Source organism: Drosophila melanogaster, chromosome 3R (assembly GCF_000001215.4).
Source record: "Drosophila melanogaster chromosome 3R".
In the NCBI taxonomy this organism is placed as follows: Eukaryota; Metazoa; Arthropoda; class Insecta; order Diptera; family Drosophilidae; genus Drosophila; species Drosophila melanogaster.
The window spans coordinates 26994099-27007738 of NT_033777.3; the positions used below are offsets into that span (position 1 = coordinate 26994099).

At 44.2% G+C, this 13640-nt stretch overlaps 5 protein-coding genes across 7 annotated transcripts in view, besides 1 other annotated feature; 3 read left to right on the top strand and 2 right to left on the bottom strand.

Annotated features, from left to right (window-relative positions):
- The first annotated feature begins 733 nt into the window (after positions 1 to 733).
- On the top strand, positions 734 to 2344 carry TwdlC (TweedleC). Its single transcript, NM_143262.3, has 2 exons — positions 734 to 971; positions 1187 to 2344. The coding sequence occupies exons 1-2, from the start codon at positions 836 to 838 to the stop codon at positions 2131 to 2133; spliced, it is 1083 nt and encodes a 360-aa protein (NP_651519.1). The 5' UTR covers positions 734 to 835; the 3' UTR covers positions 2134 to 2344.
- A 537-nt stretch (positions 2345 to 2881) lies between these two features.
- RYa-R (RYamide receptor) overlaps positions 2882 to 13640 on the top strand; it is a 60956-nt gene continuing 50197 nt past the window's right edge. For all 3 annotated transcript variants that reach the window (NM_001300623.1, NM_079801.4, NM_001300624.1), the window contains exon 1: positions 2882 to 3244. The gene's annotated coding sequence lies outside the window, so the exon portion shown is untranslated. The remainder of the gene's footprint in view (positions 3245 to 13640) is intronic.
- CG31077 (uncharacterized protein) lies at positions 5654 to 8863 on the top strand. The gene is made up of 2 exons (NM_170306.3): positions 5654 to 5693; positions 5755 to 8863. The coding sequence occupies exons 1-2, from the start codon at positions 5660 to 5662 to the stop codon at positions 8685 to 8687; spliced, it is 2967 nt and encodes a 988-aa protein (NP_733185.2). The 5' UTR covers positions 5654 to 5659; the 3' UTR covers positions 8688 to 8863.
- CG6296 (uncharacterized protein) lies at positions 9138 to 11371 on the bottom strand. The gene is made up of 3 exons (NM_143263.1): positions 11320 to 11371; positions 10989 to 11265; positions 9138 to 10935 (listed from the first exon to the last, which is right to left on the bottom strand). Exons 1-3 carry the CDS (start codon positions 11357 to 11359, stop codon positions 9222 to 9224), a joined length of 2031 nt encoding a protein of 676 aa, NP_651520.1. The 5' UTR covers positions 11360 to 11371; the 3' UTR covers positions 9138 to 9221.
- CG6295 (uncharacterized protein) lies at positions 11801 to 12957 on the bottom strand. The gene is made up of 2 exons (NM_143264.2): positions 12890 to 12957; positions 11801 to 12823 (listed from the first exon to the last, which is right to left on the bottom strand). The coding sequence occupies exons 1-2, from the start codon at positions 12930 to 12932 to the stop codon at positions 11850 to 11852; spliced, it is 1017 nt and encodes a 338-aa protein (NP_651521.1). The 5' UTR covers positions 12933 to 12957; the 3' UTR covers positions 11801 to 11849.
- Positions 13362 to 13640: part of a mobile genetic element that runs on past the window's edge.

Below are 13640 nucleotides of genomic sequence, written 5' to 3' on the forward strand. Positions count from 1 at the left end.
GTCCTAGCACAACACGTTGTTTTCGTATTTCCCGTTCACTATTTAGATTCCTTGCTAATCATGCGAAAAAATGGATTATCCCTTGACTGGATTGCCGGGGAATCACATGACCCGGCTGTCGAGGAAGTACAAACTGGACAAACAAGTTCCTCGAGGCGTCACATGAATGAAGTTCATCAATGGGACTCGGTCGAGTGTGTAATCGTGGGTCACTTTCGATTTCGAGCCAGCAATTTAAGTGCGCTCCAATTGTGAAAATAACACTTGGCGCACTTGGCCGAAGGTTGCGGCTGCTGCATCTTTCAGATGCGAGATATGAGATACGAGCTACGAGCTACGAGCTACAAGATACCAGATACGAGATACTCAGCGGAGAGTGTTACACATAACGATTTGGGCAAACATTTTTTCGCGTTGGCCCAGGGCATTGATTGTGGACTATGGGGTTGCCCCCTCCTGGGAGATTCGTTTTGCAGACGGGTTTGCTCCAATTTCTCGCTTGTGAACCCAAAAGACACGTGTCGCAGACTTCTCTCTGCATCCGTATCCGTATCTTTGCTCTGCGCCGCCTTCTACTCGCTTTTGGCCAAGTTCATCCGAAGCTCTTCGCGTCTCTTTTGATGCTTAATTAAATTCATTTTTTCGTTTATTTCGTTTACCTTTTGTAATGAGACTTTGAGCACTCGGAGCTGCGGACATCGAATCATATAAATTCGGACCGCGGCGGCCAAGTCAGCATCAGTCGAGCATCGAGCTTCTCCATCGAAGCATTTCATCGAGCCAAAGGATTACGGGCTTACTAAGCAGCAAAGGATTTCCGATTACCAGAAGCAAAATGCGTGTCTCCTCGCTGTTCGTTGTGTGCGTGGCCTCCCTGGTGGCCACCACTTTGGGTCGTCCTGAGCCCCCATCCCCGTACTCCTACCACGGATTGCCTCAGCAGCAGAGCCAGCGGGCTTTGCCACTCAATGGTAAGTGGGCGGAGGATGAAATAGAAACATTATAGGAAATTAAAGCGAAAAAGATTAAAGCTATTTATGTGACACAGATTTTTGCTAAAGTCTTATGAGCATGACAACTATTAAAGATTAGATTAAACATTGATTATAGTAATATAATTCAGCAAATGTAGATATATTAACTCCATATATTTATCTTAATCTTATTAATCTTTCTTTTTGGACAGCTCACCCCGTTCCCCCGCAGATTTACCAGCCTCTGCCCCAGGAGCAGTCGTTTGCCAACTTTGCACCGCCCCAGCAGACCTACTTGCCACCCCAAATGCATCTGGATGCCATCGAGCAAGTGGCTCCCACTGCCGCCGCCGCTGAGCCCCTGAATGCCTACGATGACAGCTACAACATGGCCCACCGCCTGTCCGGAGTGCAGCATGCCAGTGGCTACAACAATGGCCCCCAGGAGACCAAGGTGCACAAGCACATCTACGTCCATGTGCCGCCAAAGGACTTCGAGGAGGAGGATGCCATCCAGACCCGAGTTCACCACCAGCAGGGACCCAAGCAGAAGCACTACAAGATCGTGTTCATCAAGGCACCATCTGCTCCGGCTATCCGTCAGCCAGTTGTGCCACCACCACCCCAGAATGAGGAGAAGACTCTGATCTATGTGCTGCACAAGAAGCCCGAGCAGGAGCAAGATATCGTGATCCCGACGCCACCACCCACCAAGCCATCGAAGCCAGAGGTTTACTTCATCAAGTACAAGACCAAGAAGGACGAGGCCCCCGTCTATGGACCCCCACCTGCAGAGATGGAGCCCCGTCAGGCCACCGCCGAGGATTTCGCTCCATTGGCTGAGGTCGCCGATGTCCTGCCACCCACCACCCTGGCTCCTGCTCCCGAGCCGGAAGTAGAGCAGCCAGCCATTCCCTCCGCGGTCTACGGACCACCCACTGCAGCTGCCTATACTGGTGAGGAGGTTCAGACCACCTTGTCCGCTCCTGCCAACCAGTATCTGCCCCCTGCCACCGCTCCCGCCGCCCTGGCCATTGAGGAGCCCTCAATGGCGCCCATCGTGGTGGAGGAACAGCCCGAGCAGCGACTGGCTCCTTCCCATGTGCCTGCCACCAGCTACGGTCCTCCCAACCGCTACTTCCTTAAGAAGCTGAAGTGAAGCCCGCTGCTTTGAGATGGTGATGCCTTAGCCAATTTCACAGTTTGTCATAGTCTAATGTCCATTGGATGCACCTCTTCCCAATCCCCTGTTCCCAATTCACACATGCACACGTGCCAAACCTCCCCACATGCACATCTCGTTGTTTGTTCGTTTGTATAACTTGTTACATTTGTTTTAATAAAGAGTAGATAATAAATATCAAATTTATAAAAAAAAAACTAAATGGCCTTTTAGTGTGGAATATTCCTCAAAAGTTTTATACACTTTCTTTAAGCTTAGTAAATGGTCCAGTTAATTCGGATAAAACACAGTGGAACAACAATGGATTTCGCATTTCAATGATTTAATGATGGCTCATGCCGCCTAATATGATAATTGACCCTGTGTGAAGTCGTGACCTTGGCAAATTTACAGCCTGCTTAATTGCGTTACGTTTTGTTGATTTCGGCTGTAGGCCCAATTTCGACGGCTTTCCTCATTGCTGTGCTCATAGAAAAATCGTAAAGTAATGGCCAAAATGGCAAAGCACTTAGAGGGAAGAGGCCGGAGCAACATGTTGCTGAGACTTCCCGCCAAAAGCAACAGTTGCTGCCTGCGCAGAGCTATGTTGCAACATGTGGATGGAAAAGCCGGGAAAAGGAGTACGAGGAACTGCCTTTCGGGTTCGTGCCCGAGTTTCGTGGCCGTTTGATCAGTCAGTCCGGATGAAAAATCCGGCTGCACACTCAGTTCGCTTTCTGTGCTCGCGCGAGTCGCATCGTAGGTGGGCGTGTTCCTTCACTTTATGTCGGTCGTCTCCGTCTGGTTAGCGTATTCAACGTATTCAAACTTATAAGCCCATTGAAAACACTCGGTCCATTCAATTTAGCGAGTGGTCATAAGCAGCGAAAACACTATCGGTAAACGGTAAACAATTAATGAATTGCGACTTTAATCACGCGTCCAACAGTGCGTATACGCAATACGAAAAGTGAGTGATTGCAAGTGAAATTGTGGGCCATTGTTTCAGGTCATTACATCTGGCATTGGCATTGACATTGGCAGTCTCGACGACGTGCAATCCCCTCGAGGGTAGCTCCAGTCCAATCTCAGTGCCTCGCTGCACCAGGTGAGTTGTAATGAGCTTTGTTTACCTGCTAATCAGCTTGTCCTCTCCGCCGGCAAATGGCTTGTTGTTTCCGCTTGTTAGCATTTGGCTGTGTTTCACACATCTGGTCGCTGGTTCGGTTCTGGTGGGGATTAGCTTCCGACACATGACTATATTTCACGGACGAGTTTTAGACCAACATTCCTGTTATAGTCAATATATTTTGGTAACACCTGGCTGATGTGCCTAATTAGATTTATCAGGACACGAGCCAGTCACTTTAACTCAAAAACTGATAAAAATGAAATTTCTCAACAAATTTGAATTGCATTATCCTTATGCCTTTCCGGCAGCATCATCAATCAGCAGTTTCTTGTGTTGCAGCTGCACAAGTTTACTTGGACATAAATAACATAACACATACGCAACGTTGTCCATGGTGTCGTTGAATGTGTTGCATGAAATGGACTTAAGCAGGTCTTATCTCCTAAGTTTTCCATCCATTTTGCTTTCGTTGACAACCATGCCTGGCCGGGCTAATTGTAAATTATGCAGGATGATCCGAAATTGGAGCAGTTTTTAGGTCTTTGTCCTTTCACCAACTTTGTCCTTGTGCGCTGCCATTGTTGCACGTGATACATATATTGTTATTAAATTCTCTCATTTTATTGGGGGCTTCTTCAAGGCATTGCAGCCTTAGTGAACTCGTGTTGTACTTAAACGGTTATACGGCTTTAGCCTTTTTTATCTTATTTACCGATTCGCTTATATTTAGCATTTGTTTTAGCTGTTGTCGTTCGGTTAACGCAATATGCCATGGTTTTTACTGTTTGTTTGCCGCCATGTTGCGATTCTGGTTTATTAATTCGGTTTAATTCGTTTATAGTGTTCTCAAATTAACGCCAGCAAAATTATTGTAACTGGATTAATCAGTGAGATTTTAGATAAAAGGGAGCGATTAAAAAATTAAAAGAACTACAATAATTTAAAAGTATTTATTTCCATAAATATTTGGTCAGTTAGGAAACAAGACATTTTGCTTTTGTCTTGAATTGATACCATCAATTGGTATTTGATTTTGTAAGTAAACAGCTTTTAGCAAATAACACACAGTGCAAACAGTTCATAAGTAAATAACTAAACAATTCGTTGTAAAACATTGTCGCATGACATATGCCGTTTGATTAGATAGTTAAGATATTAAGTGTGCAGTATATATTACTAATAGCAGAGAAAAATGTTTGGTTGCAAACAATTGAAAACATTTTCAGCAAAGTAAAATGAGGAAGCAATCTTCTCGAGTGGCTGCATCATATGTTTTCGGTGACGTTTTCATGTCTGTTTTATTTCCTAGGAATTGTTTTTTCATTAAAGCACTTAAAATATAGTAAGATAACAAAAGAAAAAAAATGACAATAACAAGGACAATTTGTTTACACTGAAAATATGCACAAACACAGCGGCGATACTTTTAAAAAGTTTACGGTGTGTAAAAACGTGAAAATTCTAGTTCAGAAGGGATAATAAGTGTGTGAGGTTATCTAAAACGGCTTTCTGAATAAACAATCAAGATGCACTTGGTCAACCCGGCTTTTAATATTGATAATTCTTTTGCCAGAAGTTTACCCTCGGCTGAGCAAAGGAATTTGTTTGACTGCCAAAAAGTTTCAAGTCATCGTTGCCTTTTCAATGCAAAGAGGAATGCAATGAAAGTTGGGATCTGTGATTTTTCCGGATAAGTTAACGTTCCAATAAAATGCAATTAATTTGAACTAGGAAAAAGACATTTTCTTTGCTTGCTGTCACTTTTTCCAAAGAGGCTATCAAAAGTGTGACCCATTGAAAATTTTATGAGAATTTAATCATACCAAACTTTGTTTTAATAAATACAATATTTTCGGAGAATGAACGATTTTTGGGCTTAAGGGCTCCATTTAACCTCTTTCAAAAAGCAACAAATGATGCAGGGCTCTTTTCTTATGTAAATTCAATAGTTTTCGTCATCGGGATGTGCGGAAATTTAGTTGGGAGTGTCCGCTTGAAAAAGGGGTTAAACTAACTGATAGAAATATGCAAATCACTTGGCTCAATGTGTGAATTCAACCGAGGGTAACACAGGTTATTCTTTGATGTAAGCATTATTGTAATTCGGTCTGTCTTGGGATAAACCCTTTTAAGTTGTCCCTTTTATTGCAGCCTTACATGGCTACAATGTTGTTTGCCGATGATTATTTAAGCTCTAAAAATAATACTATTGCTGAGTCACTTGCCAGTGGTTTTTCTCATATATTTTCTATTTGCCACTTATAAAAGAACATATGTAAGTTCTCTGAGATAAAGTCTTTACTCTTATCAATAGTTACAAAAGTGCTAATGGAGCTGCAATATAAAAGCGGGAATTGCATAGAACAGTTCTCATTGTAGGAATATAAGAAAATGGAGTTGCAACTAGGACGGATGTATTACGAAGGTGAGACCCCCGTCAAAGGAAAAATTATTTAAAAGGAGCTCACGAATATTTCCCAATTTAGTGTTTTGTATTTCGGCATGGATATGTCTGATGCGTCCATCTTTTGGATCCATTATTAAGGACTCTGTGAAATGTACGGAGGGTTCAGTAGCTGCTGACATTGATGACTGCGCCAGCTACTTTCAGTGTATCGACGATGAAACTGTGCACCTAAATTGTGCCAATGGAAGTTATTTTGAAGCTAGTAATGAAATCTGTGTGGTGGACGAGTTTGGTGTATGCCCTACTTCGCGGAGATTATGTTTCGATGGAGATATTTTTGAGGATATAAATGATTGCATGTCCTACGTTAAGTGTATTCGTGGAGATCTGGTAAGACAAAGGTGCCCGGCAGGGAGCAACTTTAATGTAATATCGAAAAACTGTCAAATGTCTCGAACTGGATCCTGTGCATCTCCAAAAGAAATATGTTTGGAGGGGGAACTACAAGTGGACTCCGAGGATTGTGCCGGCTATTTGGAGTGCTTGAATGGTGGCCTTGTGAAGGAGAAGTGTCCCATTGGTAGCTACTTTGAGCCCATATTCAAACTCTGCCAGTTGGATGAGAATGGAGTGTGTTCGTCTTCTTCAAGTGAGTGTACAGATGGAGAAGTTCGTGTGGATCCAAATAACTGCGCTGGCTATTTCAATTGCGAAAATGGAAGACTAATAACTAAAACTTGCCCCAGTGGCACATACTTTGAGCCCACATACAAAACCTGCACTGTTGACTTAAAAGGTGTGTGTGTGGAGCCACCAGCTAAGTGCACCGAAGGACAACTAAAAATAGATCCCAATAACTGTGCAGGATATCTGAAATGCATCGATGGGGAGTTTGTCGAGGAGAAGTGTCCAGGTGGTACATACTACGACTTCAAGCTGGAAACTTGTTTGGTGGACACTGAGGGTGTTTGTGTTACAATCAGAAAACTTTGTATCGAAGGACTGCGCGAAAAGGATCCCAAGGACTGCGCTGCCTACACACAATGCATTCGAGGTAGGGTCGAAAGTGTTATGTGTGATTCCGGTAGATATTTTAATGTGACGCAGGGAGAATGCCTCGCCGATTTGTATGAAGTGTGTCTAAAGTCACGGAAAGAACATTTCAGGATTGTTGAACATCATCAATATGATGAAAGTACTACGCCCAATTCGTATCAGCAAACTGAGAGTACTGATGCTGATTTCCAATCTACTGATTCTGCTCTGCAAGAGGTAACTTCCCAAAACTCCTGTATCTTTGACTTGAACGGAGCTTGTGTAGGTCAATCCACAATATGCACAGAAGGGAAGAAGCAACGAGATATCAACAATTGTGCAGGATACCTCAAATGCATCGATGGAGAGTTTGTGGAGGAGGAGTGCCCCGAGAGTACCTACTACGACTCCAATTTGGAAACCTGTTTAGTGGACAATTATGGTGCTTGTGTCACAAGTACTAGTATCTGCGTCGAAGGAATTGTAGAAGAAGATCCGAAAGATTGCGCCGGTTACAACCAATGTGTTCGAGGTAAGGTCGAACCACTCAAGTGCGCATTTGGAAGGTATTTCAATGGGACCCAAGGAGAGTGCCTCATTGATCTGGATGAAGTGTGCGCTAAGTCAAGTCAAGTTGACTATGACAGGGATTTAGAACAGTTTCAGTATTCTCAAAGTACAAGTGAATATTTGCTGGAATATACAAACACGGATACTACAATTGCGGATTTTAGTACCGAAAGTTCTAATGCTGATTTCAATCGATACACAGATTCGAATTCATATACTGATACGGAAAGCACTACGAATGATGTTCCTACAAGCACGGAGGTTTCTACTTTCGATTTGAAAACAACTGATTTAAGTCTGCAGTTCACCACTTTAGATGGAGTCGACAATCTGGACATCAATACCGGTACCTGTGTGTATAACAATACACTGTTTATCGAAGGAATTCGAGAGGTTAATCCCCAGGATTGCGCTGGATACATAGAATGCTTTGGAGGTGTGGCTAAGGAACTTAAGTGTGATTCTGGCAGATATTTCAATGAAACCCAAAGAAATTGCTCCGTTGATGTGGATGAGATCTGTTTAAAGTCCGATAAGACAATTGTTCTCGATTTACAAACTACTACTGAGTCCACTCCAAATTTCACCACCTCTGTCGACCCATTTGCCAAATGCAGGGATGGTCAGCTCAGGTTAGATCCCAAAAACTGTGCCGGATTCCTGAAATGTGTCGATGGAGAGCTGAAGGAGGAAATGTGTCCCAGTGGCTTCTTCTATAATTCTACATCGAGCAAATGTATGGTTGATATTCGAGCCACTTGCGTCACTAATATAAAATATTGCATAGAAGGAGTTCGCGAAGAAGATCCCAACAATTGCGCTGGTTACAGACAATGCATTCGAGGTCTGGTTCAAAATCTGAATTGTCCCCTTGGACAATACTTTAATGTGGCAGAAAGAGATTGTCTTATGGATGTGCATAAAGTGTGTGCAAGAACAGAGGAGGTTTATAAATCAGATGAAGTGCAACACAATGACACTGGCCCACCGATGACTAAGCCCGATGAGTCCTGCATCAGGGACATAAATGGGGTTTGTGTTGATCCACTTGCAAAATGCAGAGAAGGGCAGCATAAATTAGATCCTAATAATTGCGCAGGATACCTCAAATGTCAAAATGGCGAGCTAATTGAGGAACTTTGCCCCAATGGCTTCTACTACGATTTTCTAATGAAAATTTGCTTGGTCGATAGGAGAGGAATTTGCGTTACTAACATACAAATTTGCGATGAAGGAGCACTTGAAGAGGATCCCCATGACTGTGCTGGTTACAGGCAATGTATTGATGGGCAGGTCGAAAATCTGAAATGTCCGTTTGGAACATATTTTAATGTGCCCCTCAGAGATTGTCTTATTGATGTGGATGAAATCTGTGTGAGGCCAGAATACAAATATTTCGAATATTAACGTGGAATTGATTATGTTCTGGAAGTATTTCTATACGATAAGACAAGAATATTTAAATCTAAAAAACGAAGCAAAAGAAAAGTAAAAGTAATTGCTCTAATCAGGGTAGCCAATTTACCAACCTGATTATTTCATACAATTTCGCATGAATAATAAATATGCAGGCATGATAAGTTCGAAGTATATAAATCTAGTTAATTGGGAAGTAGCCATTTGGTAACCGGGACTTTTCGGAAAGTTTTTTATTGCCGCCATCGAAAGCAGCAGTGACTGGCGTTAATGTGATAAAAGAACTTGTATATACTAATCAGCACGTTCTGTCTCAGTATAATCAACTGTTCGAGCTGATTAACTAGACATATAACATGGATTTCGAGTTCCTTGTCACTATTAATTGTGAGTCACTTCCAATTAAATAGAGAAAAACGAACTAACTAAACCGTTTATATTGGACTTGCAATATTATTTGAATTTTATTCTTATTTTCTCTTCGCCAAATGGGCGAGAAACTATGTAAGAAGCATTGCCTTACATTCAACTTTTGTTTTCTATCTTTACATTCACCAAAAACACGTTAAAAATGAAGATGTTCTTGGTATTTCCATCTTGTGGTGGTGATGTTGACGGAACTTCTGGAGCCAGAGTGGTAATGGGAACTTCAGGAGGAACACCCGTTGTCGAAGGTAGCTTAGTGGGCACAGCGGTTGTGGATACATCCTCGAGGTCCTCCCTTGTCGATTGGTCACCTTCTGGATCAACAGTACTATCAACATCCGGTTCAACGGTAGTCGTTACTTCTGGTTCTGCGTTTGTTGTAGATGTCTCCTTATCGGGTTCTTCTGTTGTAGACTCCTCGGGAACTTCAGTAGTCGAATCCTCAGGTTCTTCGGTTGTAGTTGAGGGTTCTACTGGCTTTTTGGTCGTTGTAGTATCTTCTTCGGGCTCCTCGGTTGTTGAATCATCAGCATCACTGGGTGATGTAGTGGTCTCTTCGGGGTCCTCGGTGGTTGTTTCCTCTTCGTCACCTCCTGGAGCTGCGGTAGTATCATCATCTTCGCCAGGTGCTGACGTAGTATCATCATCTTCAGGACTTGAAGTGGTGGACTCCTCGGATTCCTTGGGGGTAGTAGAAACATCTTCAGGCTCCTTAGTTGTTGAATCCTCAGTATCAATTGGTGATGTAGAGGTCTCTTCGGGCTTCTCTGTGGTCGTTTCCGGCTCTTCAGTCGTTGATTGCTCTCCTCCGTCTGTTGGAGAAGAGGTCGTACTTTCGTCTTCTGGGGCTTCCGTAGTCGAATCTATTGGTTCTTCGGTTGTAGTAGTCGAGTCTTCGGGCTGTTCGGTTGTAGTAGAGGATTCTTCGGGCTTTCCGTTTGTTGTGGAATCCTCTTCGGGCTCTTCGGTTGTCGACTCCTCTGGCTTATCCGTTGTCGTCGATGTGGAGACCTCAGTCGTCGACTCATCTTCACCATCAACAGTAGTAGAAGTAATTTCAGGAGTACCAGTTGTAGCCTCTCCGCCACTGTTCAGTTCTCCAAGTCCGTAAGGGGATTCCTTGTTTACCGGCACATAGAAGATACCTTCTGCGACAAAGAAGTTTATGGAAGCACCCATAAAGACTGAACTGTATGTATTGCCACAGTTGTTCTTGTTGGCGTCCACGGAGGATTCGCACTTTATCGAAGGAAAGTTGTTCCACAGCAGCGCCTCCACGTAATACAGAACAGCTTTGGTGTGTGAGCAACTGCCGGTTATATCGATACCACAACCAGGCTGTGATCTACCACCGTTCATGTAGAAGGAAGCTTTTCCAATTGGCTGGCCGAAGCCCAAAATGGCACCGTTTGTCTGGATTGACTCCACATATAATGCATCATCGCTGGACAGACGCTTTTCGGTGTTTGAGTAACTGATCAGGGGGGAGGCGGGATCCAAGCCCACGACTTTTCCCACCTTGCCAGAGTTCACCTGCTTGGCGGTGTGTCCTGCAACGTGGGCGCCCAAACTGAAGCCCACAATTTCCAGAGTGTCCAAGCTCATGCCGTATCCCTCCACTAGGAAGTCCACAAGTGCGGCTACTTTCTTTCCAGCTCCTGGGGCTCCGGCCACAGAGGAAGCGTATTCCAAGGAACGTCCACGAAGCCAGTCTACTGCGATCATGTTGTAGTCGCCGTACTGGAACCAAGCATCGGCTACCCTGGTGTTCACCCCATCCTTGTAGTTCGAGTTCCAACCGTGAATGGTGATTCTATAGAGCCATTACAGTTATTTTAAGAATGAATTGATCTCTTGCTTGCTCACCTAGTTGGATTTTGAGGATTGAAAAAAGAACCATCGATGGAGTCTTGGGTAGCCTTGATCTGTTGTCCTGTACTAGGATTCTGCAGCGTGTAAAGGTAGAAGTTAACCGTGTTGGTGGACAGACGACCTTCCAACGCCTCCTGAGCCTCGTAGTATTCCAACTGGCGCTCCGCCTCCGCCTTACCAATCCATCTTAGGCCACCTTCCCTTTGAGGGACAAACCAACCATTGATGCCATGATCTCGAACCGAAAGTTGGTCGACCGGCCAGGCGCTGGCTAAATTCAATTCATGCTAGGTTACCGAAATCTGTCAATGTGCAAAGTTTTTACCAGCTATCACGCAGCCCAGCACAAGAAGGCACAATCTCATCGTTGAAGTGAATATTTAGAATGGTTTACTAGTTGTTCGTGGTACTGCTATTTATACCTTCAGTCTGCAAATGTTGAATGAGAACCAAATCTGCGCAACAACAGTAAAGTGATTAGATCAAGTTTAATCAGTAAGATTCTAAGACCACGAAAAAAAAAACATTGCGAGCACTTAACGAAATTCTTGGAAATTTATTTTGTGCTCAGCAATTTTAGAGAATATTTCCAAAGTAATATCATTTCGGTTTTAAAAAAAAACTAGTCCATTATTAAATTATTTCTTAATACAACGAAATTACCAAACTATCTTTCATTCAATTTTCGTTTTATAATTAATTTTTGTTTTTAAAAGCTTTAAGTTAAAGTAAATCTAGCAAGTTCCCAAACTTGCGGTCCACAATGGTAGCCCGGAATATCGGTAAAATAAAGCTCACAACGGATTGCTTTCGCTCACAGAGCTTTCACACAATTTATTAGATTATAGACTGGACTTAGTTGCCCATTCCGTAGGGAGCATCGCTACGGACGGGTACATAGTAATCTCCAGCGACCATGTAGGCATTGGTGGTGGCTCCCATGCGGACGGAGCTGTAGGAGCTACCGCACTCCTTGGCCACAGCCTCCTCGTAGTCGCCGCAGCGCATGGTGGGGAAGTTGTTCTCGGTCACGGACTCGGCGTAGTAGATCACTGAGCGGCTGTGGGCGCAGGATCCGGTGAGATCAACACCACATCCGGGCTGGCTCTTTCCTCCGTTGGGGTAGAAGGCTCCCTTGCCGATGGGCTTCAGGAATCCCAGGGTTCCTCCGTTGGTCTGGATGGACTCCACGTAGTAAGCATCGGTGGAGCTCAGGCGCTTGTTGGGGGAATCGTAGCTGAAAAGGGGCAGGGCGGGGTCCAGACCAATGATGGTGTGCAGCTGGCCGTTCTTCACATTCTTGCCAGCATAGCCCGAGACATGGGCGCCCAGGCTGTGACCAATCACCATGGTGTTGTCCAGGTTCAGGCCGTGATTGCTGCGCATAAAGTTGATCAGGGTAGCCACCTGCTCGCCGACTCCGGGAACAGCCAGAACGGAGGAGGCGTAGTCCACGGAACGAGCACGTCCCCAGTCGACGGCAATCATGTTCATGTCGCCGTGGGTGAACCAGGCATCGCGGACACCGTAGTTGATGAACTCATCCTTGCTGGAGGACCAGCCGTGGATAGTGAAGCGGGTGGGGTGGTTGGGGTTGAAGTGCGAGCCAGAGATCGATGCTGACGTAGCCTTGATCTCCTGGGGAGAGTTGCGGTTCGAGTTGGTGTACAGGTAGAAGGTGACGGGGTTCAGGACGTTGCGTCCTTCCATGCGGTTCTTGGTCTCCAAATAGGCCTCGGCGAACTCGCGGTCCATCCACTCCATGGTACCATCGGCCTGGGGCACATACCATCCGTTCTCACCATTCACACGAACCTCCACGGCATTAGCTGAAAATGCGAAATGAGTGCAAATAATGGAATAAGGATGATATTGTGGTACCTTCTCGAACTTACCCGCCAGGACACAAAAGGCCAAGGCCAGGAACAGTTTCATCATTGCGGCAAAGTCAACTTCAACTAACAACTGTAGGTGGCGTGGTAGCTACTTTATATGGATGGTGGGTCCGATCAGTCGATCAAATCACAGACAAGTTGAAGCATACCACTTAAGATAGGCCACTGGATTGGCCACTCGGACCATCGGCTGTTTCGATAAGAGTGGAACATGTGTTTGGGCAATCTGTTCTTAGTTGAATGTCCATCTTGAATATAATTTGATTGAATTGATTTCTTCTTGGCCGCGTGTCCCTATGAAGTAGTTCACGTTTCAGATAGGCAACAATTGTTGACGTTCAATTTGATCAGTGCTTTTATCATCTTTGTGTGAAGAGATAGACTATCTTTAAGCCAATTTCAGTTAACAGAGTGTCTGTGTCATAACATCACTCTTCAAATTATATTTAAATTAGATATAAATCTCATTCATTGTTCACACATGAACACGAATATATTTAAAGACTTACAATTTTGGGCTCCGTTCATATCTTATGTAAATGAATCGAGAGCGATAAATTATATTTAGGATTTTGTTATCTAAGGCGACATGGGTGCATTGCTCAAAAACATGTAATTTAAGTGCACACTACATGAGTCAGTCACTTGAGATCGTTCCCCGCCTCCTAAAATAGTCCCTTAGTGGGAGACCACAGATAAGGTCCTCGCCGCTCAAGATAGGCAGATGTGCCCGAGCGTGGGACCTCGATAA

Bases quoted from the DNA above. Each gene is read 5' to 3' on its own strand.
- TwdlC (NM_143262.3), top strand. From the start codon at position 836: ATGCGTGTCTCCTCGCTGTTCGTTGTGTGCGTGGCCTCCCTGGTGGCC. The intron at 972-1,186 runs GTAAGTGGGCGG...CTTTTTGGACAG, and splicing joins GCGGGCTTTGCCACTCAATG to CTCACCCCGTTCCCCCGCAG.
- CG31077 (NM_170306.3), top strand. From the start codon at position 5,660: ATGGAGTTGCAACTAGGACGGATGTATTACGAAG. The intron at 5,694-5,754 runs GTGAGACCCCCG...TTCCCAATTTAG, and splicing joins AGGACGGATGTATTACGAAG to TGTTTTGTATTTCGGCATGG.
- CG6296 (NM_143263.1), bottom strand. From the start codon at position 11,359: ATGAGATTGTGCCTTCTTGTGCTGGGCTGCGTGATAGCTG. The intron at 11,266-11,319 runs GTAAAAACTTTG...AATTGAATTTAG, and splicing joins GCTGGGCTGCGTGATAGCTG to CCAGCGCCTGGCCGGTCGAC. The intron at 10,936-10,988 runs GTGAGCAAGCAA...ATGGCTCTATAG, and splicing joins AATCCTCAAAATCCAACTAG to AATCACCATTCACGGTTGGA.
- CG6295 (NM_143264.2), bottom strand. From the start codon at position 12,932: ATGATGAAACTGTTCCTGGCCTTGGCCTTTTGTGTCCTGGCGG. The intron at 12,824-12,889 runs GTAAGTTCGAGA...TCGCATTTTCAG, and splicing joins GGCCTTTTGTGTCCTGGCGG to CTAATGCCGTGGAGGTTCGT.